Here is a 25,984-nt window from a genome sequence, read left to right as displayed (position 1 = left end):
TTATTGTCTGATGTTTTATGTTAGTTTTGGTGTTTTAGTGTTTTGCAGGTTATTAAGAGAAAACTGCAGTCTTAATGTGAAAGATGCAAGGAATTTAAGAAAAGAACCCAAGCACTGCGCCGCAAGAGACCTGATGCACAAGTGCAATCGAGCCTACCTAGTGTGCGATCGAGTGCACTCGTCTGGCCTGGCAGTGTTGAAACCCTAATTAAAATTATAAATATCACCATTTTCATTGTAAAACGTACAGAGGCGCGCCAGGGGTGCCGTTCTTTGTCGTTTCGTGTTTTTTGAGCATTTTGTCACTTTGAACTCGAATTCTTTTGTAAGTATTTGATTTTAATGAAGTTAATTAGTTTCTTTATGATTCTTTTTGTCATGAGAGGCTAATTCTTCAACTAAGGTTGAAGATGAAGCCTCTCCATTGATTTGTTTTATATTTCTCATGTGGTTCATACAATTCCGACCTTTAATGTAGTGTATGTTCATTTCAATTCAATTATGTGAGAAAATTGTGATTGATTGTTATTTATAAATTGTGAAAACATTGATATTCATTGTGTTTTATCCAACAGATACATTGAATCTTTTGATTGAAATTGGATATCACTGTTTTTGGTTATTCAAACGGATACATTAGACGTCTTGGTCTCAATTGGATATTCGTTGTGATTTGTAATAATGATGGATTCAATGAATGTTTCAATATGTTAATTTTATAAAAACAATAGAACATGCATAGGGTTTAATTGCTTGTTGGATGTATGAACAAAATATGAGAATGTGTGCTTTGATTTGGTGAGGTGAATTTTGAAACCTTAGTCTTTTATCTTTTGATTACATTTCAGTTTTTAGTTTAGTTTATATTTTTGGCATGACACAATTCGAAATTCGGAACTAGGTTAAAATAGAATTAGTTTAGATAGAAATTAATTTTCACAAGACAATTCCCTATGAATTCGACCTTGTACTTGCAAAAGCTATATTGCAAACTGTTACAAATAAACCTGGCGATTGAAGCCCACGGGTCATCCCAAACCCACGGGCCAAGGGCCCATGAGCCTAAGAAAGCTCGGTACATCCAAATGGGCCCACCCAAGGTGCCCGATGCAAAGCAATGAATACGACAACATCCCATGCACTCCCGGGCAGCCAAAACCCAAGCATAGGATCACTGTGAGCCTCTCGCACTTAACTTTCGGATACATAGGCAATCCGTGCCTAGCAGGATAGTCGGGACGCTTACGATCCAGCTCTTAAAGCCGCCTCGCCGGTACAGACAATCCTTGGATCAACATATGTAACGGCCTCCTACTAGTCATAAAGAGAAGGAGCGCAAGCATTAACCCTTCCTACCATTATGACCAGATCCCGGATCTTCCGCTTGGCCATCATAACCACCTCCGCATGCTCAACTATAAAAGGCCTCATTCCGAAGGTATGAAGGACCAAAAATTTGCATAGTAGACTTATACACATACTAACTTAAGCATCGGAGGAGGAATCGCCAGCCAACACCTAGCGCAACCTCTTAACGTGTGTTTTGTTTTGCAAATTTGCCACAAGACTTATAGAAAGATTACTCACGAGAGGCATAGCTCGAGGACTCAGATCCCCTTGGATTCACCATGCAGGAAACTGCATCAACAGTTTGGCGCCGTCTGTGGAAACGACTTTTCCTTCCTATAAAAACAAATATCCGCAACAATGGTGAACACCAGGTCAAGAAGCCAAGCTCCCACTGAGGAACAGCTGGTGCAAGATAATCAGAGGCCTCCACCAGTGCATCAGAATGCCGGCCACAAAGAGTGCATTGCTTCACTCGAAACACAAATTGTACTCCTGATCAAGCAAAATGAAGAGCTGCGGCTCCGACTTCCGTCTCCATCCTAAGTCAATCGGGAGAGTCAGATGGATTAAGAAACCACGATCATCACTCTGATGACCAGAACCTCCACTCCGATGGTCACAGCCATAAGGGTGAGAGCCGCCCTCCCCCACACAGCCATACTCACAAAGTTAAAAACTCCCGCAAAACAGCGAAATCGCTACCAATCACGACTCCACAAGGGTAGGTGGATAAAGCATTGGCAGAGCTTAAAACTAAGCTGGAAGCCATGGAGAAGAAAGAGAAGTACAAGACTGCAATGGTGAGCAGACCCTTCGCTAGGACAGAAACACCCTTCACCGAGCAGGTGATTGATCATCCGCTCCCCCACAAGTTCAAAGCACCGCAAATTTCGAGCTATACTAGAGTTGGAGATCCAACCAAGCATTTAGAGAAGTATCAGATGCATCTGATGCTACATGCTATTCCCAACGAAATAGCATGCAGAGCCTTCTAGACTACACTCTTGGGAAACGCCAGGGAGTGGTTCCGAAGCTTAGCCCCCAATTCCGTGGCAACCTTCGAGGACCTAGCTTGGATTTTTCTCACCCATTTCTTGGGTTCTAGAGAAAGGAAAAAACCATCCGGGTACTTATTGACACTACACCAACGTGAGGGGGAGAGTTTAAAGGAATTCTTGAGTTGGTTTAGCACCAAAAAATTGAAGGTGAAAGATTTGATAGATGGTGTAATCTTCTTCGTCGTCTACAATGGAATCTCGCCCGACGAGCCCGTGGAGAGGAAAATCACAAGGAAGCAACCAAACACCCTCCAGGAGCTACTGGACAAAGTAGAGGAGTTTATTAATGAAGCAAAGACCGTGAAGGCAATGAGGTCAGCCTGGAAGACTCTTAAGAAGTAGGAGGAGAAGAAGAGGAAAGATCAACCGGGGTTTGACGCCCCAAAACATTTCAAAAAGAAGTTTAGCTATCACAACTTCACTCCACTCAACGCCAACATATCCGAGGTCTTGATGAAAATTAAAAAGGATCCAAAATATCCCAGGCCTCCCGGGGCCCCACAGAATTAGACCTTAGACTAATATTTCAAGTTCCACAAGGTCAATGGGCACTACACAAAGGGCTGCATCGCCTTCCGGCACCTCATTGAGAAGTTTATCCAAAATAGTAAACTTGTATGATTTTTGGGAGAACAACGGAGAGTGGCTCCACCTTGGGAGAGCTACGTTCTAGAGATACAGTATCATCCTCCCAAGAATCAGCATCCACAGGAGCGGTATCAAAGTAGTAGTTCTAACCATCAAAACTAGGACAGGTATCCTCGGGAGGAGAGAATAAGGCGAGAAGAGAACCAGGGAAGGCCAGCGCACCCAACCCGCGAGCCTCAACATCAAGCTAATCTCCTAAAAATTTGCACCATAATTGGGGGATTCGCCGGGGGAGAAGAATCGGGGAGAGCAAGGAAGGCTTACACCCTACAACTGGAAAGCTTTCACGAGATCTACACCGTCGGGAGGCCCATGAAGCAACCCTGAAGAAACGAGATGGTGATCGGATTTTCAGATGTGGATTATCTAGGTGTCTGGCACCCACATACGGACGCTTTGGTTATCACCCTAACGATGGCAAATCATAACATCCATCACATCCTGGGGGACAATGGAAGCTCGACAGACATCCAGTATTGGTCTGCATTCAAAAAGTTGAATTTGGGACAAGAGAAAATCATCCCAACCAACTGCCCCCTAATGGGATTCACGAGGGAGAAAGTACAGCCAATCGGATCAATTGGGCTACCGGTAACAGCCGGGTTGTATCCAAGGCAGGCGACTATAATGGTATGTTTCTTGTTGGTCGATCGACCTTCAGCCTACAATGACATTATTGGAAGGACGACTCTCAATGAAGTAGGAGCTATCACCTCAACCGCACATCTCAAGGTGAAGTTCCCGACAGAACACAGCATCGGGGAAATTAGGGGTGATCAACAGGCAGCCCGGCAATGTTACAACATTTCTATGAAGGAATGTCCGGAAGCCCTAGCCCTGGGGAACATCAGTAAGGAGGAAATATAGCAATTAAAGGGTGGTGAACCTGTCGAAGATCTCGAGGAAATCTTGGTCTGCAAACCTGACAGAGTTATCAAAATTGGGTCTCAACTAGACCCAATTACCGAAAAAGAACTCAAGTCATTCCTCCACAGTAACTACGATGTATTCGCCTAGAGCCATGACGACATGCCTGGAATAGCGCCCTCGGTCGTGGTACACAAGCTAAACCCTAACCCTAGTTTCAAACTGATACAACAGAAGAGAAGGGGGTACTCGACTGAAAAAAGTAGAGCGGCCACTGAAGAAGTCGAGAAATTGCGGGAAGCCGGATTCATCAAGGAAATCCAGAACACTACTTGGTTGGCGAATGTGGTACTGGTAAAGAAGTCGAACGAAAAAATGGAGGATGTGCGTTGATTTCATAGAGCTCAACAAAGCATGTCCCAAAGACAATTATCCTTTGTCTGGAATTGCCTAGCTTGTGGACTCAACTTCGGGACATGAGCTGCTAAGCTTTATGGATGTGTTCTCTATATTGCTATCGAGTCATGCCGTTCGGATTGAAAAATGCTGGAGCTACATACCAACGGCTAGTTAATAAAATGTTTTGAAAGCAGATTGGGCGAAACATGGAAGTGTATGTAGATGATATGCTAGTGAAAAGCATACGGGCGGTCAATGACGTAGCTGACCTAGCCGAGGTGTTCGATACGCTAAGGCACTATGGGATGAAGCTCAATCCATCTAAGTGCGCATTTGGAGTAGCCTTGGGCAAGTTTCTCGGATTCATTGTCGCTCGAAGAGGAATTGAAGCCAACCCCAAGAAAATCAAGGCGATCCTGGAAATGCCAACGCCTAAAAGCACAAAGCAGCTGCAACAACTGACAGGCAAAATAGTGGCACTGAATCGGTTCGTCTGTCACTCAACCGACAAGTGTCTTCCCTTCTTCGAAATCCTTAAGAAAGCTTTCTCCTGGAGTCCGGAGTGCGACAAAGCTTTCCAGGAATTGAAAGAATACCTAGTCAACCCACCGCTATTAAGCCAACTGGTCGAAGGGGAAGCTCTATACCTGTATTTGGCGGTGTTGCCATAAACTATAAGCTCGGCCCTAATACGGGAAAAGCAAGGAGTATAGAAGCCTGTCTATTTCGTCAATAAAGCCCGTGGATCCCGTGGATTGAGAAGTTAGCATTCGCCTTGGTCACATCCACCTGGAGATTGAGACCATACTTTCAAGCCCATACAATCAAGGTATTGACTGAGTATCCCTGACGAAAAATCCTGCAAAAGCTAGGTTTGTCAGGGAGATTAGTCAATTGGGTCATAGAACTCGGAGAATTCGATATAGAATTCCATCCGAGAACGTCCTTAAAAGGACAGGCGTTGGCGGATTTCTTGGCCGAATTTTATGACATCTCCGAGGAAGAAGAAGCCAATCTAGAAGAGACATGGGTGGCATCTATAGATGGGTCCTCAACTCGGAAATGCAGCGGAATCAGAGTTGTGCTCGAAGGACCCAACGGTAAAAAATGTGAAGCAGTCGTACAGTTGAAGTTTAGCGCCACCAACAATGAGGCTGAATATGAGGCCATGATCCTCGGTATGAACATGGCAAGGGAAATGGGAGTCAAGAGGTTGGAGGTCAAAAGTGACTCCCAAGTAGTGGTTGGACACGTTCGGGGCGAATATGAGGCTCGGGGAAGCAAAATGAAGAAATATCTGGCGAAGGTGAAGAAGATCATGGAATCTTTCGATGAGATAATATTTACAAAGGTTCCTAGAGAAGAAAACTCGCAAGCAGACGCCCTAGCTCGTATGGACTTCGCAACTGAAGAAGAAATCATAACGGTTGGTCACCCAATCCAGGAACTAGCCGAACCTTCAATTAGCCAAACAAGCCAAGTGGCATGCATTGAGGGGAAAAAGCAATGTCCAGATTGGGGCCGTGACATCCTACAATTCCTCAGGAAGGCAAGCTGCCATCCGATAATAAACTGGCTCGGAAGATTCGCATCCAAGCAGCACGATACACGCTAGTCGATGGCTTGCTGTATCGAAGGGGTTACACCCTCCTTCTACTCAAATGCCTATCCAAAGATAAGGCCATGTACGTACTCAAAGAAATTCATGAGGGGGTGTGCGGCAGCCACTCGGTTGGGAGAATGCTTGCCCATAAAGCCATCCAAGCAGGATATTATTGGCTGGGAATGAATCGAAACTCCCATGAAGTTATAAAGCATTGTGACAAATGTCAACGCTTTGACAGAATGTTGGCCAATCTACTAGAAGAATTAAGCCCAGTTTCGGCCCCATGGCCCTTTGCGCAAATGGGGGGTCGATTTAATGGGCCCACTTCCAATGGGAAAAGGAGGATGTCGGTTCTTCGTGGTTGCCATTGACTACTTCACTAAGTGGGCAGAGGCAGAGGCATTGGCTACTATAACCACTGAAAATATAAGGAACTTCCTCTGGAAAGCGATCATATGTCGATACGGTATTCCGCATGCTTTTGTAACCGACAATGGAAAGCAATTCGATTGTGAACCTTTCCGAAGTTGGTGTGCCAAGCTCCATATCAGAAATTATTTCTCATCTCCTGGGCATCCTCAGGCCAACCGTCAGGTAGAAGCAACAAATAAGACTCTTATGAAAACTTTGAAGAAAAACCTCGAGGACAAGAAAGGAGCGTGGGTAAAGATTCTTCCAAAGGTGCTATGGTCATATCGAACAACAATCCGGACGCCAGCCGGAGAAACTCCCTTCTCTTTGGCATTTGGATCCGAAGTAGTCATCCCAGTCAAAATCGGCTCGATCAACTTCCGAGTAAAGCATTACAACCCTGAGATGAATGAAAAAGGAATAAAGCTAAGCCTGGATTTGCTTTAGGAAAAAAGGGATGATGCTCAGACAATGATGGCAGCCTATCAACAAAAGACAGCCAGATACTTGAACAAAAAAGTCCAACCGAGACAGTTTAAGATTGGGGACTAGGTCCTTTGGAAGGTTAGCATAGCCACCCGAGATCCAGCAGCAAGAAAGCTCGAACCAACATGGGAAGGACCATACAAAGTCGTTCGAAGCCATAGACAAGGAGCCTATTATCTATAGGATGCAGAAGGAAAGCCACTACCAACACCTTGGAATGCCGAGCACCTAAAAAAGATATTATCAGTAATTTTCCATTACATTCATTTTTCTTTATAATTCTGATTGTTTATAAAAATCAATTTATGACAACTCATTTGAGCGTCAGAGAACCCTTGGTCAAAACGACCATTGGGCCCGATAATGCATTCCTTGTCTTGCAGTCATCTCAGAAAAGGGAGAGAACCCTTAACAAAAAATCTCTTCATCTCGGAAAAGGGAGACAAGCCTTAACAAAAAAATATCTTCATCTTGGAACTAGGGAGTAAACCCTCAGCAAAAAAAATCTCCCATCACGGGAACTAGGGAGTAAACCCTCAGCAAAAAAAATCTCCCATCACGGGAACTAGGGAGTAAACCCTCAGCAAAAAAAATCTCCACTTTAAGAATCGGGGAGTAAACCTATAACCTGACTGAGCCCTCAACCAAGGAGACTGAAGTTTTCAAGCACGACAAAACAAACAAACAAGGCCAAAAAGACACAACACAGCATAGCAAAGGAGTCAAAGGTAACCATTTCATTTAAAGCTTCACATCGCAAGAAGATTCTATTACAACAGATCAAGTCAGATCAATTACATGAAATGTCAAGTTACAACAGACCCTTGGCTCGATCTGGTACTCTACGTCCAAAGTGACGTTGTACAAATCACATTTGAGAAATCGCCCATGAATATGATGAAGAAAAAAATTAAAGCCCTAGAAGGGCCATTGCCGTTTATCTTGAAGGATACCGACGGCGACCTACATCAGATGAACCATCTTTCTCAAGGGCCCTAGCCTTCCAAAGCCAGTATTTCCAACGAAGTCTCCGGTACTTCTCTCCCTCCTTCAAAAATAGCCGGGTGGCAAAATAAAACTCAGAGGCTTTCTCCCATCTTTTCTCGTGAATACTAACGATATAAGCCTAGAGATCCATAATCTGTCGATCTTGTGACTCTAGCTGTTGGTCTCTCCAAGCTATCTGATAATCCTTCACTTCAATGTCGGCCATCAACTCTGCCAGCTGGTTGCAACGATCCACCAAGCACTGTTCCCGTGCCTCCAACAATAACCGTAGTTCGGCAATTTCTGCCTTGAAATCGACGGGAGCATGAGAATGAGCCCGTTCAGTCGATGGGTGGGACGAAGATGACACGCCTCCAAGAAAAAAAGGGGAGGCAAAAGCAGCCGATGACTCTGTCTTCGCCAAACTCCTAGATGAGTGAGAGAAGCCATGAAGAAAGAAGTTGAAGAAAAAAAAAGCATAGTCAATCGAATGAAGAATTCTTTCAACCCTAAGGGGTATTTATAGTGCACAAACCCTTGGAAAATGAAAGGTATATATATATACACCAAGAAGACCAACAACAGTTCAAATAAGGAGCAAAAATCCTTATAAAACAAAACAAAATGTTCAAGTATGGGATTCATCGGTATCATCATCTATAAGAATCTCGGGACCAAAAGGCTTAGAGGGTAAATTCGCTTCCGGGCGGAACCCATGCACATTAACTTCCGGGGCATCAGGAATCAACTCCCGGCCTGCGTCGACCATCTCGTCAACAACAGTAGTTGGTACCTCTAAAAAATTCGACTCCACTGTGGCAGGGTCGAAGCCAAAATGATCTCTTCGGACGGTGAGGTACTGGTGATTCTCAAAAGCCCAATGGAACTCGTGGGCACACAATAGGTCCCGAAGCCAAGGAACAAATGACAACTCCGCAAGATAACGAACCGCTTTAGCTTTCCAATAGTGATACCCTTGGCAAAATCAATCACACCTGGATCAGGATGCCTCAAAATCATTTACAAGCTTCTCACGAGCATCTTCCGACTGAGATATTTGAGCCTCAAGCATCTCAGAAAGTTTTCGAAAACCCTCCTTGGAAACCCGAACCTCAGAAAGCTCCTCAGCGATCTTCACATTCTCTGCAACCAACCGGGCAGCAGTAGACTTTGCCTCTGTAACCAAGTTGGCCAGCTCCCGGCCATCCCACTCGGTAACAGCAAGGGGCGTCTGAAGATGAGCGTTAGCCAACTTCGATTCACTGAGCCCAAGTTGGGTTGCTAAAAGCTTGTCCTCCTGCCTTGCCAACAGATGATGGAGATTCTCCACCTCGGAACTGGGGTCTTGAGAGTTAGAGGCCCCTTGCTTCTAGCTTAGCTTCTGAACTAAGCCCCGCAACTTAACTCTTTCATCAGCGTACTCTTGCTGACCCTCCTGAAACATCTTGTACCAACTCACGATAAGAGTGGAGCTCTACAAGAAGAGAAATCCCGTTAGAAATAGTAAAGGCATTTAAAAAAAAAAAAAAAAAAAAGGAAAAAGAAGAAGATAAAAGATAAAAGAGAAAAGAGAAAACTTACCGCATAGTGACAATGGACCAGCTTGTCCACGAACATCTATAGAGTAAGCCGACCCTCCCCCCAGGTATAGTCTGCTGGAAGCAACCTAGCAACTGCCAACAAAGGGTTTCCTACCAAACCCGAGGCCAAAGACCTAATAATTGGAGAACTCCTCCCGGAATGCCCCCTGATTGGCTGCCCTCGGTATACTGGAGGCTGATCGGAACGCTCAACCGGCGGGTCAACCGGCCTATCCTTGGAAGGAGAGGTAGAATGAGGCTCATGACGAGTGGCCACTGGTTCCCCCGATTCCTGAGGTCGCACTTCCAAAGGCACTATGTGGAGGGGAGCAGCCTCCATCACAGAAATAGGCTCTAACACCTCGCTCGAACCACTGGGAGGACCAAAGGTTATTGGCACAGAATCAGACTGAATGGAGGACAATACATCCAAGAGGTTCCGTGACTTGTCCGCCCGTCCTTTCTTCGAAAGCGGTTCCAGGGGTGCCTTATCCCGATCAACCTTCCTTTTCAATACCGATGGGTTTGTCATAGACGCAGGAGCAGACAAAACCTGGCCTTAACCATGGGAACTAGACGGGTTGGAAGCTGGGCGCAATTCCTTCGAACCAGATGTCACATTTACAGACGGCTTGCCCAAAGAGGAGACATTCTTGTGCGCTCGACTCTTCTTGCTCAGAGCCCGAGCATGCGATTTTCAAACCACCTTGTCACTAGTTAGGTGAGATCTCTTAGGATTCCCTTGACGATCCCAGAAAACTTTATCCTTCAAAATTTGGTGCCCCTAGCACTCCCGAAGAGCGGAGTCATTAACAATGCTACCAAAAAGCATCCGATCTGCATTCTCGGGGAGCTAAGAAAACTCCAAGATGTGGTTAGCCCAGCCTTGCTGTTCCGGGCTCAATACAGGACACTCTTTCCTTACAACAGAAAGGGAAGTAAGAATGTATGAGGAAGGATAGAGGAAAAAGAGGAAGAACTGAAAACACTTACAGGTTTTTTGAAAGATTCCACACTCTTGGGGAACATAATGTTGAATGGGTAAAACCTCAGACGCCAACGCCTCCCAAGTCCCGGATATGTAAAAAAACTGCTCCGCCCACTACTTGTTGTTGGAGAAATTTTTCTCGAGCTCAATAAATTGGTTCTTCTCTCGAACCATAAAGGTGACCGTCTCGGAAGTGGGGTAAAAATGGGGCCCAAATATAGTAAAAAATTTGGGGATCGATAAGGTCTTCCCCGAGAACACAGAAGGTGACAACAGAAGGGTGGCCATGAAATAGCGCCAGCCGTTTGGCATAAGTTGTGCAGGAGCTACCCCTAAGAAGGACAACATTTCTGTCACTACAAGAGAGAAGGGCAGACGAACTCCCACCTTGAACATACGTTCATGAACGCTGATTTCCCCTGGACATCCAACCATTCTAGTTGAGCCGTTCGAAAAATGCAGCAAAACAGATGAGGGTATGTCATAGTTATGACGAAGCACCCTCTCATCCTCCACCGAGAAATAGGATCTTTGCCGACAAGCAAAATCTAAATGCGAAGATGAAGGAGACCCTTCGCCAATCAGATGCACCCTAGCTGAAGAGCTGCCCAAATGGCGAACCAAAGGAATCTCTGATGATTGCTCATCGACAATTTCGTCAACCTGAATTGGAAGATTCTGAGAAGACATGACAACTGGAAAAATCAAATGCTCTAAGATTTGGGAAACAGAGGGAAATCTAGAAGGCTTGAATGACAAAGATCGATGGCGAAACCTTTATAGGGAAGAAAACTCGGACAAGGTGAAAGGCATTTAATGCAAGAACATCATGAGCCTGCAGTCACGCTTGAACTGAAGAGACTCGAGCCAACTCTCCCTTCGAAAAATGCAACAATAAGCACCGATTCACACATCGGAATTCGTTTCGTCAGCTTTTGAATCATGTCTAGTGGAACACGTGGACAAGCAACGGTGCATTTACATGAATAAGGACAAAAGATTTGAAAACCATAAAGATTGCAACAAATCTCGGAATATCCGAGATGTGTGAATGTTAGGTTCCATAAATGGTTAAGATGCTAAGAAAAATGGCTACAAGGAACCAAGCATGGAAAGACACTTGAACGGTCCACCCTTCGAATAAAGAACACAAACAGAAGATCAAGGGTTTGAATTCTCTCCTCCCAAAGTCTCGGCAAAAGGAATTCATGAGGTAACTGTTACACATAAACCCGACAGTTGAAAGCCACGGGCCAAGGGCCCATGAGCTTAAGAAAGCCTGGTACATCCAAATGGGCCCACCCAAGGCGTCCGATGCAAAGCAATGAATACGACGTCGTCCCACGCGCTCCTGGGCAGCCAAAACCCTAGCATAGGATCACTGTGAACTTCCCGCACTTAACGTCCGGATACATAAGCAACCTGCGCCTAGCAGGATAGTCGGGATGGTTACGATCCAACTCTTAAAGCCGCCTCGCAGATATAGGCGATCCTCGGATCAACATACGTAACAGCCTTCTACCAGTCATAAAAAGAAGGAGCGCAAGCATTAACCCTTCTTGCCGTTACAACCAGATCCCGGATCTTCCGCCCGGCCATCACAACCACGTCTTCATGTTGTTGTCTCAATTACCCACCTAATTTAATAGGCAAATAACTAGATGTTTTATCCGCAAGTGCACGAGGTCAACATAGTAGTATAGTGTGGAAATACAGGGTCATTCCCACAAGGACTGTTGAATCTTGTCTAAAATAATTTCCCAAAGTGAAATAAAACAAAAGATTGGATTTAAATTGATAATGACGAAAAGGTAGAGCTTTGATATCCACCACTAATTATATTTGGCTAATATATCACTATGTCAATGTTTTGATCAAGTTATGTTTATCTAATGTTTGTCAACGTAAGGGCATGGGTGTATACTCCTTAAGCTATAGATTTCCCTAAGCAACGAGTTAGGCATGGGTGTATACTCTAACTCTTTTCTTTCCTAAAGAACTTAGCATGGTATATACTAAGTTGTTCTTTGGAAAAGAATATGTTCTATGGAAATCAACAAACACATGAGGCCTAGGGCATGGTGTATACTACCGGTTCCCCATGTTGATTAACCCAAGAACCCGATGTGGATTACACATGTTGATCAGGCACACACATATGAGAAATTTATGAAACTAGGTATTAATCAAGTTAGATATCATAACAAGATCATCACAAGGGTGCCAATAATGAATATTAACAAAACATAACTAGGGTTTCAATCTAGCCCTACTAATTAAATTAGTTACACATAGAGTTGATATTAAACATCTTTATAAAGTAAAAGAAAAAGGAAAAGGAAAAGAATAAACCCGAAACTTGAACTTGAAGAGCTCCAATTCTTCTCCTTCAAAAGCCTTTTTTTTTTGTTTTTTTTTACTATAGAGGCTTAAGGGTCTATTTATAGGCTTCAGAAGTCCTTGACAAACTAGTAAACCTAGGAATTTCGTAGGGTTTCAAAACCTTTTACAAGTGGGAGTTGGAAAACCCTAATATGGAAATATTAGTATCATGGCCGCACTTGATGTGTCTCCTATGCACGGGTGCGATCGATCATAACCCGTGTGCGCTCGATCGCAGGTCTGTGATTGAGCCTCTTCTGTTATGCACTCAATCGCTCATGGCCTGATTTGTGCTTTGTCTTCTCTGGTACTGCGCTTGATCGCAGGGAACCTGTGATCGATCGTAGTGTCAGGGGCTCCCATTTTTCCCTTCTTCTCTCTTTGAGCCCAAATCTTTCAGATTTACTTCATTTTCTTCCAAAAGCTTACAAAAGTGTGAAAAACATAAAAATGAATTAAAATGACCTAATTAACTAAAACCAAAGGATTAAAACATGCAAGTTAAGGGCTAAAAATATGAATATTTTAGCACTTAACACATGCTCAACTATAAAAGGCCTCACTCTGAAGGTATGAAGGACCAAAAATTCGCATACTAGACTTATACACATACTGACTTAAGCATCGGAGGAGGAATCGCCGGCCAACACTTGGCTCAACCTCTTAACGTGTGCTTTCTTTTGCAGATTTGCCACAAGACTTACAGAAAGATTACTCACGAGAGGCGTAGCTCGAGGACTTAGATCCCCTTGGATTCACTGTACCAGAAACTACATCAACACAAACAAATCATGAACTTGCGAGTAACATTAAAACTCACAACAACAAATCCCCCAAACTTTCAAATCTTTCACTTTGAACCCCTGAACATTCAATTTCTATCACTTTGGACCTTCTGTTAGTTTTTAATGTTAAACTCAAATGGAATGAATTTTTATGCCCATTATACCCTCACCCACGACACCATTTTGGGCATTATAACTATCTTCTTCTTTTCTTTTAAAAAAAAAACAAAAAAAAAAAAAAAAACAAAAGAAAAAGAAAAATCGGGTGCTCCAGCCACCCCCATGACCGGTAGTTTTGGGCCCCAAAACTACAGCACCCACCCCCACCTAAAACAACACTGTTTTGGGCATTAAAATTATCTTTTAAAAAAAAAAAAAATCGAGGTGGCTCCGGCTAGCCCCCAAAAGGCCAAAAAAAAAAAAAAAGAATGGGTTTCGGGCTTTTGGGGGTGTCCGGACCCCCTCAAGGGCCTGGGGGTGGTTTTGGCCACCCCCTATGGTCGTTATGGGGGTGGTTCGACCACGTCCATGGCCAAGGGGGTGGTCCGGCCACCCCCAAAAGGCCAAAAAAGAGGGGAAAAAAAAAAAGGAATGGGTTTTCAGCTTTTGGGGGTGGCCGGACCACCCCCAAGGGCTTAAGGGTGGTTTCGGCTACCCCCATACCCGCCATATGGGGGTGGCTGAAACCACCCGCAGGCCATTGGAGGTGGTCCAACCATCCCCAAAAGCTCAAAACCCATTCCTTTTTTTTTTTTTTGGACTTTTGGGGGTGGCCGGATCACCCCCTTGGCCATGTGGGTGGTTCGACCACCCTCAGACCAGCCATGGAGGTGGCTCCAGCCACCCCCTTGGCCAAAATGGGGTGGTTCGGCCACCCCATTTTGGCCAAAGGGTGGTTGGAACCACCCCGATTTTTCTTTTTTTCTTTTAACAAAAAAAAAATAATAATAAAATAGATGCAGAAAACGGTGTCATTTTGGGTGTTTTCGGAATTTCAAGTGGACTAGGTGGGGGTATAATTGGCATAAAAAGTCAAACCGTTTGAGTTTAACGTTGAAAATTAACAGTGGGGTCCAAAGTGATAGAAATTAAAAGTTTAGGTGTCCAAAGTGAGAGATTTGAAAGTTTCGGGGGTTTTGTCAAATTGCCTGGAAGTTCAGGGGCCAAACTAAAGTTTCTCCTAAAGAAAAAGTAGATTGTGATTAGAGAGAGAATATGGGGTTGATTTGACCACTAACCGCATAACAATGGTCAATCATAAATTAATAAGAGAAATTCATACTATACATGATATAGGGCTTGTCTCACTCGAGTAGTTAAGAAAATACCATCATTAAGAAATAAGTATAATCTATCTTCGATTGGCACAAACCTTCTGCCTAACTTCTAGATGAGGTACAGTCCGTCTTTTCTAAGTATGGACTATCAAATATCTTAATAAGTTACACACAATCAATAGATAAGCATAATTCATCTTAGGTTAGTATGAATAGTCTACCTAAATTACACTAAACTAGGGTATAGACATATTCGCCTTCCCTAGGCATGGCCTATCAAATTCTATTGATCATATGTTAATTAAAACCATTGTATAATAATTATTCATATAATCACAAAAAATATGAAGGATTGAGTTTAATCAATATAAAAAGCTTTCTAAGGCAAGAGAATAATTTCATAATGATTGAATATAAACATTAAGATTAATTCTCACAGTTATACAACCATCATGCATATAAAAAATTTCAAATTAAAATACAATTAAACCATTGCTACTTGGAGAGGGCTTCACTAACACCCTATTACGAATTTAGTTGCTCATGCTGATGTTGGGATGGCCTCCTGCCATGTTCATCTTCTCTTCAAGCCTCCAAGAAAATATTTTATGTCTAAAACTAAGCACTCCTTCCTTCAAGGCTTAAATGCCAATTTATAGGGTGTAAAACAAACCCTAGAAGCTCTAAGAATCCTAAAAAACCCGTAATTCAGTCTCACAGTCGGATTGGAAAACCTAAAAAAGCTTTCCTTATCAATTTTAGCATCTTCCAGACTTTTCAGCACGAGTGTGCTCGAGCCTACTTGTGGTGCCCTCGAGCCCACTTACGCACGTGGGCTGATGCTGATGTTGGGATGGCCTCCTGCCATGTTCATCTTCTCTTCAAGCCTCCAAGAAAATATTTTATGTCTAAAACTAAGCACTCCTTCCTTCAAGGCTTAAATGCCAATTTATAGGGTGTAAAACAAACCCTAGAAGCTCTAAGAATCCTAAAAAACCCGTAATTCAGTCTCACAGTCGGATTGGAAAACCTAAAAAAGCTTTCCTTATCAATTTTAGCATCTTCCAGACTTTTCAGCACGAGTGTGCTCGAGCCTACTTGTGGTGCCCTCGAGCCCACTTACGCACGTGGGCTGATGTGCGCTCTTATATTGCAGGATAATTTTGGCATAGCAAACATCCAAATTAGGAAAATCTTTTCACAATGATTTGTAGTATTTTGAGTTAGCTTTCTAATACTTATAGTTTTACCTCAATCCGATACTCGAGCGGAAAGTTATGGTCAAAATACTGAGACATGTGCAGCATCCAAATTTGAATCCAATCCGATTTTAACTCCAATTAGAGAAATTCCGATTTAATCATTTTCTTGATTTGATTAAACTTAACCACATATATAGCTCATCCATTATGATTAGTTAGGCTTAACAACATCTTTTAAGTCTTCTCAAAGTGTGCTTTAAGCCCAAAATCAATGGAATTTCTTATATTGTCCCTAGGAACCCGAAAACATGAAAACAACACAAAATCAAAAAGATAACAACGCTAAGAAATTAACATTATGCTAGTTAAGGGGCTTGTATTCTCTGTAGGCTGTGCGATACTTAGATCCCTTGAGCTTTCTAATTGACCCATGTATTGAGTGTTAAGCCAATGACTTTCAAACCAAATGGTTTTCGGGCATTAGGGTGTAACGACACCCCTAAAGACTTACTAACTTGAGTCAAAAAGGCTACGAAGCTAAGTTAGACATATTATCAATCAAACCAAACTTCTCATTTTTTGACGCGAACACTCACTACTTAATGAGGTAAGAAGTCTGGTTACTCAGTGAAAAACTCAAAATGATCAATATTATTCTTTTTTTTTTTTTTTTTTTTAATTTTAATTTTATATGTATGCCAAGGTTATTCATCCAATAAGTCACCCAACTATATTCAAGATATTGAAAACAAATATAATTGGTCTCAAATTTCATGCCTCACAAACATGTTCCAGTGTGCTCATGGTAAATCAAATTGAACAAGAAGCATCTCATGTTGCAAAAGTAAGTAGCAAGACTCAAATTTCCTAGTTAGATGATCATGTGTTCACAACTTTAAGCTCACCAATGAAATTCAAATCAAAATCAAAGTTCAACCATATGCTTAAGAATAACATAACAAAAACATTTGACAATGTATTGTTCTTCCATACCCCCAAACTTGAATCACACATTGTCCCCAATGTGTGTGTATGGATACGATATAAGAGTCTTGGATCCAATTGTTATTTTGTGACCGGTGTAGCCTTAATTGGTGGGTCACTACAGGATGTACATCATTAGTAGAGTGGGACACTCGAGGTCGGACTCAGTCAAGCTGCTAGTATTATGGACGATAGTGTAAAATGGTCAGGGCACGAGCGTTATTTTATAGGTCTCTCAGGACAGCACCAACCTTATTGAGAAGGGGTAATATCTCGGGTAGACCATAAGTTGAACTATCATTGATTTACATGATTATAACATCTACTATAACTACATGGAATTCATAAATAGCTGTCATTCCAAACTGCTGCATAATTTATCAAACGGAGTTCAACATTAAATGGCATAAGTACTATATGCATTTTTACTCACTAAGTTTTTAAACTTACCCTTGTATTTTTTTTCCCTCTCCATTATGTATAAATTGCACAGTTTAGCTATCTTAGCAAAACATGATTTCGGACAACCAATTGGTGGTGGCGAAGGATCTGATATGGGTCATCTTTGAGGACTTAGACCCGATATGGCTCAAGTCCATGTAGGACGACGAAGGATCGATCCGGACAGAGATGATAGAGATTGTTATCATGTTAGCTTTACTTAGGCTTAGGCCCTGATGTTATCCAAAACAATTACTTATGGTTTGTAATATTTGGTGATCGGTCTTTGACTAATACATTTGACGATCTATCTATATTATGATGCTCTATTACTACTTTGGTTATTGTGATTGTGGTTTGTAGTTATTGCTATATTTATCTTGTGGTTAAAAATCTTTCACTATAGTCTCTTTTAGGTTATGATCCATGAGTCTTCTTCTATGAAGGATAAGGTTGGGAGGCAAACCATAGAGTCAATTACCAGTTAATTGATTTCCACGGGGTGTTACATGCATACCATTCCTAGTAATAGCTATTCCTATAGAAATAACTATTTATTTATGAACTATCAAGGGTGGTGGTTCAATAGCCCAAGGAAATTCCCAAGTGGTCAGGACATGTATTATGACTTGGGTTTGAATCTCCGCATTGGAGAATCTCCTCATATGCCTGATTAGTATTAGCCACCTTTGATTCCCATTGATGCCTTTGTAGGGCTTGGTCAGGTTATAACTTAGTTAGACTTTAAGGAGTCTGCAGTTCCCACAATTTAGGCCCCTCCTATACGGTCCCAGCGAATAGGTATTACTGTGGTCTCACCCATGTAGAATAGTCATAATTAGTCTTCTCGGCCTATCCTTTTTTAATTAGAAAAAAAAAAAAAAGAACACACACACACATCATTTAATTTAATTTATTTTTTTAAATCCATATATATATATATTTTAAAAAAAGTAAAGCATAATGAAAACAATAGAACCTGAGGATGGTCACACCACCTCCGGAGCCCCTCATGGTGGACCCATCTATAAGATCATTTGAGTTGGCTATAAGGCTTTATCTGTGCCATGCACTTTCCTCTATTTTCCAACTAGTAAAGGGACCTACCATGCCATACATGTCCATCGCCTCCACAATCCACCATACCAGATAACATCTCATGCATTTGCTGCCGCTAAAAACACTCAGACACCCTATGCCTCGCCACAATATGATGTTCTCATGCCATTTTCTCATTTTTAGAAGCTCTCATAAGAATAGCCATTATGAGAAATAGAACCCACTTTGTTTGTTTGATCAAATACATATGTTATCTGCAGCAAAAGGAGCCAAAAAAAAAAAAAAAAAAAAAAAAAAAAGTGTACTACACTCACGTTTAGAGGCTTATTCTTCCCTCTTCCTATGGAAATATTATTTCTGCCAAAGAAATTCATTCTTGATACTGCAAAAAAATTTAAGGCAAGATCTACAACAGATAAAACATGAATCATTTTAACTCTGGCATGAAACTAAAAAACAAAAGAATTTCTCAACTTCTACAATGAGTACACATAAGTTTAATGATCATCAATGCAGCCAAAAACCTACAGCAGAGAGAGCCCACATATGACAACAACTGCATAAACACTGCAGTCTATGAAAATGGCACGGACAATCTGGTACACCACCAAGCCTCTCTCCAAAATCTTCTCTGCTGTTTCCCAATTATGTCCATCTTCCCGTGGAACCTCTCTTTCTTCCTCTGCCTCATCAGAGTCTCTTCGCCTCTCAAGGTACAACCGTGCAAGCACAATTGTTACATCAGTTAGCAAGAGTATGTAAAGAGGCCTTGAGGCTACAACACTCTCAGACTTCACTATGTTCCTCCCAAATAATGGATAATCAACATAAGATAAAACTACCAAGAACGCTATTATGAGAGCAGAAATCACACGTGTGCTCTCAGAAGCTATAATGCAGGAATTTATTCCTCTAGAAGTAAAAAGCTTAGGCTGCTGCATACGAGGTTTTGGGAGTGGTTCACTATCAGTTGAGGTCCTTTCAACTACTGATGCTCCTAGGGATGGTTGTATTTTGTTCAATTGAGGCTCTCCTTGGCATCCAATGCCAAAAGTATTTCCCCTGGAAACTTCATCATTACCTTCATGTTTCAGCAATGTAGAATCAGAGGTGTCATCTGCAAAATCAGTGAAATCCATGAGAAGTATTACTGAAATATGTATGCAATTCACAAGTTGAAGTAATAATGGCACATATCTTGTCCTGCTGAGGTGAAAATGTTTTCAAGCTTCTCCCAAAACATAATTTTGGGCTTTTTTTAGAGCAAAAGAGTACCAAACGGACCTATTTTGTTTTGGAATAACTTTTTATGTACTAAAATCATTTTTAATCACTTTAACGCAATTCCAAACACACTCTTAGGCCATTAAGGTTACACCAAGAAGTTGTCTGAGTGGTGGTAAACATGCAGACCTGCAATAATGTTCACCACAAGACTAGTCATAAATCCGTACACTAAAACCCATCTGTTGCAACAACTTAGGAGATATCTCAATCTCACCAAGATGTGGACTGGAAAAATGTAGGAACTAAGGACTCAAACATCTAAAGCTCAAGCCACTCAAGCTACTCAAGCTTTACCATTTAATGCAACAAGTACACATTACACAGCAGAACATGGGAAAGCTAGGACTGGAGTTAGAAGAATCTAATCTTTCTCATATACTTGAGAATGATCTTTTTGGATGAAAAATTCAAACACATACCAAAAACATTTTGGAGGGTTCCTAACTATGACCTAAAATTAATCAATTTGAACCTGTTCTTTCTAATGGGTGCGCTACACGAATGGAACGTATGATGCAGGAAAATTGGCAAATACTAAATTGTCAGATGCTGAATTGATGGCCCTGCAATATCTTGATAATGAAGATCAGCGTAGGAAAGGAAAGAATCAACTTGAATAGTTGGGTATTTGAGGCAATATCACGCAGTGTGCAGTAAAATGGACAAAAATTTTGCTACCATTATCAGAATTGCGCATTGAACCCAATCCGAAAAGCTATTTTCACTATACATGTTGTGGCCACCAGCTAAGCTAGGTGAGGGCCATTTTTGGGCTCAAAATCTACTGTTTTCTCCTCTAAATCATTGGTTTCAAGTTAATTTTTTCCATTTTAAGAAAAAAAAACTTCTCGTTTTAGTAGGGATTTTATTACTGAATTTCACCTCTTTTTTTTTTTTTTTTTTTTTCTTGAATTACCTTACAACTTCAATCCTTAGTTTCAAATCATTACTAGCCTATTGATAAGAACCCAATTATTTCTATTGATGAAAATCATAAAATAGAAATAGAAATGGATAAAGCGATCGATTTGAGAGGATCAAACCTCCAATTGATTACTTTGAGGGGATTGAGCTCCAATTACCTTCAATGAATGTCTCCATTAACTGTACTTCGAACCAATTATGAGTTTGATCAGATAGCTACTAAAAACAATTTATGTATTCCTAAACTATTGATGTTTGCCGAAAGTTTGCTTGCTCACTATCTATATTTTCATATGTTGAATGATCAAATCGAACAAGGAGCCTTTCCATAAATTCCTTCCAGGTTGGCTCTCCACAACACACTACTGCCAACTAATCAAACCATTGTATTGCCTTCCCTACAAGATTATCAGCAGTTATCTCCACCATTTTTTTTTTCTTTTTTTAATGTTTCTGACATATGATGAAATTAAAAGTAATGTTCTGCTCATGATACCCATCCCAACGCGTGGGAACTCCACTTTTACACGTGAAACTCAGTATGCATGCTCTCCTCATGATAATACTTAATTCGTAGGGAATAGCTTATTGTAAAAATGGAATCAAAATATGATGATACGGCTTATTAAGAAAAATTTAGGATTTCCTAACACATACCATATCCGAACTTTTCCACCAAAGTTGATTTCTAAATGATGTGTCATCATAAATAAGAAATATTATTTTGAAAAATGAGTCGCAATCTCATACGACAATCACATATCACTTAGAAACCAACTTTTTTAAGAAAAAATTGTTAGAAAGTTTAGCATTTCTCGTATGAATAAATCAACAAAATGGGGTGATTTCAATCTTCATATCACAAGAGAAGGTTAAACCCAGAAAGTCAACAAAGGAAAGGCGTACGACGTGTCATTTCTTATGAATCAAGCAACGACTACGGAAACATATAATTGCGTGAAAAATTAACTCAACCCATATAAAGAAAATTGTAATAATAAAAATATGAATAAATGGGAAAGAAAAACAATGAGCAGGGTGTACATATTATTTAATTAGATGAGCATATATGTACCGTCGATGTGATCATGGAGAGATGAGGATGAGGATGGTGATGATGATGCAGGGAGATTTTTTATTCGGCCGGTGATGAGACCCATGCGATCCGACTCTCTCTCGGCGATTCTCCTTCTCCTTTCTTCTCTGCCATTGTTCGATACCATTATCTCTCTCTCTTTCTCTCTCTCTCTCTCTGTGTTTAGATATTTCTGATGGAAAAGCCGAGCTTTTCAATTAGACGAAGCCGTGTTTATAGGCGTAGGATCAAGTTCTTTTCTCTCATCATACGATGCCGTTTAACTGGAGGTATCTGGTGATTTTGGGGATTTGCAAGTTTTCTTCCCACATAAAAAACGAACAAGTTGTTTGCTATTAGACGACGTCGTTTTTAACAGGTAAAGTAAAAAGGCTTTTGAAAACATATAAATGTCAGAAGTGGGATTTGAACCCACGCTCTCTCACGAGAACCAGAACTTGAGTCTGGCGCCTTAGACCACTCGGCCATCCTGACTTGCTTGCATTAATGGTTTCATAATATTTTATAATAATATCATTCACTAAATTACCCACCAGATAAAAATCTGGAAAAAAAATTAAAAACTTGTCTCTCCAGCGTGGTTTTAAAAGTGCAGCACGGCTTGATTAAAAGCTTGTTTGGAATTGCGTTTAAAAAATAGAACTTTTAAGTCAAAAAGAGCTTTTGGGTAAAAATTTCACTTTTAAGCTTTTGCCAACAGTGTTTTTTGATCCTTTTTAGGTTTTTTAGTCCCTTAAAAATGCTTTTAATTTTTTTACCAAACGAATACTTTTTTCTTTAAATTGACTTTTTAAATGTTTAAAAAAAGTATTTTTAAGCATTTCAAACGCAATCTTAAATATGTCATAAAAGTTAAAGGTAGACCATATGAATACCTGGCTTCATCAACTTGGCCTACCATTAATGAAATCATATAGGCCACCCGTACCCAACCTGGTCTAGGCCGTCCGGACCACACTTGATTTGGGTAGGTTGGACCCAGTTTGATTAGGCCGACTCGATCTAGCCCAATTGGAAAAGACAAGTGCACGGGGCACAAAGAAAAGTCTTGTCCACTGTATCTCAAACCTTGCCGACTAGAATACTGACATTTCGACATTCTCCAAGAATGATGAATGTATGTTGGATTGGGGGCCACGTATCAAACATTGTTAGCTATGAATCAGTCCATCAACCAAAAAAGTGTGGAGAAATACTCCATAGAAGTGAAGGGAATCGGGCTTTTTAGAAATATATTCAAATTTAGCCGAACACTTCACTTTTTCAATTTACTTTCCTTCTCCAAAGAGGATTTGACTTAATTTTTTTTTTTTTAGTGATGTGATTTTAAATACCATAAAAAGTTTTAATTTTCAGATGAGATGGTCAAAGGTCCTATTCAACAAATGGTATCCAAGTCAGGGTCATAAGTTCACGTTGATGGAGGGTTGTTAAAGTACAACAATGTCGCTCTGCTCACGTGAACGACTCTTAGAACATGCTTTGTGGAATGCGATTTCGAATGCTATAAAAGGCTTTAATTTTTGTTATTAAAGTAAATTTTGATAATTTTTGATAATTTACTGGAGATATTGACATATTGACAATGTTATGATAGTTTAAAGAAAGCATGTGTAGTTTTTCCTACTGTTTAAAAGATCAAGCAAACACTTTTTTTTTTTTTCCCTTTTCTTTTCTTTTCTTTTAGCTGTTTAGTGGGCATTGTTGTGAACACACGATCTTCTTCTTCCTCATCATATATCTCATGTTGATTATTTTTTCTTTTTCTCTCTTTTTTTTTTTTTTAGAATTTTTTTATTATGGGTATTATTGTCATTGTGGAGGACATTAATAATTTTTAGCAATTTATGAAGAAAATTAACATATTGACATTAACAATAAGATGGTAATCAATTTGAATAGGATGTGTATTTCTTTTTTTCTTGGCTTTTTCTTTTGCTTTTAGTCATTGATGTAATTAAGGTGATGCTTTTAACAATTTGTTGATGGGGAGAAGATGAGTAGGCGTTGGCAACGTGCATGGCTGCGGGTATACTTGTGAATAATATTGTTCACGGTATATGTGATAGTACAAAGACAAATTGGTGTTATATATTGGAAGGAAAATTAATAAAATAGATAAATTAAAGAGAGAATTATACAAAAGAAGAAAGAATAAGATGATTTATATTATATAGGGCAAATATTGACCGAATGCCCAAAGGGTTAAAAATACAAGACAAAATTCTTTAATTAATGAATTTATTATTATTTTTTTAATTGACCAACGAAATCATATAATCTACATAATTTTCTTTATTCAAATGATTCCATCATAGAACTTTCTCTATTTGAGCAAAACAAAAAAAAAAAAAATCAATTTAATATTTGTGATGCATCGATCAGTTGGTCCATCGAGTCAACACTTTAGTCGGAAATCTTTCTTATTACTTTTTTCCCCCATATATATATATATATATATATATATATATATATAGCAGACATCCTTTTTTATGCCTTTCATCTTGGAAAAAAAAAAACTAAAAAACTAAAAGCATTAGCCTTACGTACGTTTTAACTACTCTGACAATTAATTATGCCGTTATTTGATCAGCATTAGACTAATAAAAACTCCATTAATTAATGTTTGTTAATAAACTCTTGACAAGTAAATATCCTTTAATTAATTAGTAGGTTCCTGCGTTTCGTGTATTTTATATATAAATGATCCCATTTCCATCCTTTTTCACTCAATCCCATTGCAATAATAAATCAATACCCACAACGAAAATGCCTAAGAAGCTTCAAAAATCTCTTCAGGAGTACCTCACCAAGATCAAAAAACCCACCCCACGCATCCAATTCCCCTCTAATAATTCCTTCTCATCCTCCAAAAATTGGATCCTCTCTGGGTGCAAGCACCCTAAGACTCTCTCCTTCGCCATGGACCACAACCAAGACAAGGCCCGAAAAAATGATGATGCCGACAGCAAAAAGGGCGGCGGTGAGGTGACGTTATCCGACGTCGACCGCTTCCTCTTTGAGAATTTCAAGTCGCTGTATATAGAGGAGGATGAAGATAATTACAATGAAAAGAAGGGCAAAGCAAATACTACTTATGAAGGGGAAAACCCTAGTAGTGGTGGTGGAGTTTTGGTTGGATCGCCTCGGTTCACCGATCTGCCACCCGATCTTTGCGGGTCACACCGGTTTTTCATCTCCCCCAGCGTGTCGAGCTCACTTATTGAGGAATCCCGGACAAGTGTCATGTCCGAGGATCCGGGCTCAAGCTCAATATCGACTACTATAACCCTAAATGATTCCACCACCTCAACAACAACAACTAATGACCATGCAAAGGATCGTGTCACGCTTCCCGATGACTGCATCGCTGTTCTAGTGTATTCTCCGACCCCGTACGAAGATTTCCGGCAGTCCATGCAAGAGATGGTTGAAGCCCGATTGAGAAATCACCATGGAAAGGTTGATTGGAGTTTCATGGAGGAGCTTTTGTTTTCTTACCTAAACCTCAATGAGAAGAAGTCGTACAAGTACATTCTAAGTGCTTTCGCTGATTTGATCGTCGTTTTGCGTCAGGATTCGTCGGAGAAGGTTCCGGCAAGATCACGGAATGTTGAAAGAGAGAGGAGGATGAAAAGGAGAGAGAAGTAACGTAGGTAGGAATTTTGTCATAGATTTAATAAAAGAACCATGAATAAGAAAAATGTGTAGGGTTTTAGACCTTTTTTTTTGGTTCTATATATATTTCGCTTAGCCCTCACATGCAATGTGCTTCGATTATATGTATTAAAAGTGCTTTTCAAGAAATTAAACACTTTGTTTATGATTTGGGTTTTGTCTTCTTGTGTTGTTTGGTGGGATTTCATTGATTTTCATGGCGAAGGCTTGTCTGTTGCATGTTACCACTGTTTTTACTTGGAATTTTCTATTCAATATTTTCTACAGGAAATATATAATCTATACTGGGAAGAACATGGATAAAAAAAATATATGATGTTGCGAGTAATGGACATCAACTGTATTGATCAACTAAGCCAATTAGTTATTGTGGCCTCCAATGCTTTGGTGTTTGAGGTTGGTAAAATGTTGATTAATTTTTTTTATTTTTTATTATTATTAATTTAAAATTTTAAGATAAATAGTGATTTAATATGATGTTAGAGCAAA

The 25,984-nt window shown here is 40.5% G+C and overlaps 5 protein-coding genes and 1 non-coding gene across 6 annotated transcripts; 4 read left to right on the top strand and 2 right to left on the bottom strand.

The window, feature by feature from the left end:
* Positions 1 to 3,392: 3,392 nt before the first annotated feature.
* LOC148584981 (uncharacterized) lies at positions 3,393 to 3,923 on the top strand. The gene has a single exon (XM_088517623.1). It carries the CDS (start codon positions 3,393 to 3,395, stop codon positions 3,921 to 3,923), a length of 531 nt encoding a protein of 176 aa, XP_088373749.1.
* Positions 3,924 to 4,085: 162 nt separating this feature from the next.
* Positions 4,086 to 5,937, top strand: LOC148584980 (uncharacterized). The gene is made up of 3 exons (XM_088517622.1): positions 4,086 to 4,277; positions 4,517 to 4,981; positions 5,191 to 5,937. Exons 1-3 carry the CDS (start codon positions 4,086 to 4,088, stop codon positions 5,935 to 5,937), a joined length of 1,404 nt encoding a protein of 467 aa, XP_088373748.1.
* Positions 5,938 to 6,243: 306 nt separating this feature from the next.
* On the top strand, positions 6,244 to 6,786 carry LOC148584979 (uncharacterized). Its single transcript, XM_088517620.1, has one exon. The coding sequence runs from the start codon at positions 6,244 to 6,246 to the stop codon at positions 6,784 to 6,786; it is 543 nt and encodes a 180-aa protein (XP_088373746.1).
* Positions 6,787 to 18,917: 12,131 nt separating this feature from the next.
* On the bottom strand, positions 18,918 to 21,986 carry LOC132187466 (uncharacterized). Its single transcript, XM_059601785.2, has 2 exons — positions 21,797 to 21,986; positions 18,918 to 19,627 (listed from the first exon to the last, which is right to left on the bottom strand). Exons 1-2 carry the CDS (start codon positions 21,942 to 21,944, stop codon positions 19,035 to 19,037), a joined length of 741 nt encoding a protein of 246 aa, XP_059457768.2. The 5' UTR covers positions 21,945 to 21,986; the 3' UTR covers positions 18,918 to 19,034.
* Positions 21,987 to 22,207: 221 nt separating this feature from the next.
* On the bottom strand, positions 22,208 to 22,291 carry TRNAL-CAA (transfer RNA leucine (anticodon CAA)). The gene has a single exon. It is a non-coding gene; the product is annotated as a tRNA-Leu (tRNA).
* A 2,295-nt stretch (positions 22,292 to 24,586) lies between these two features.
* OFP14 (ovate family protein 14) lies at positions 24,587 to 25,468 on the top strand. Its single transcript, XM_059602382.2, has one exon. The coding sequence runs from the start codon at positions 24,587 to 24,589 to the stop codon at positions 25,466 to 25,468; it is 882 nt and encodes a 293-aa protein (XP_059458365.2).
* The last annotated feature ends 516 nt before the right edge of the window (positions 25,469 to 25,984 follow it).

Source organism: Corylus avellana, chromosome 6 (assembly GCF_965113065.1).
Source record: "Corylus avellana chromosome 6, dhCorAvel1.hap1.2, whole genome shotgun sequence".
NCBI classification, from domain to species: domain Eukaryota; kingdom Viridiplantae; phylum Streptophyta; class Magnoliopsida; order Fagales; family Betulaceae; genus Corylus; species Corylus avellana.
The sequence above is the reverse complement of the archived record's forward strand: the minus strand, read 5'-3'. Positions and strand labels throughout refer to the sequence as shown.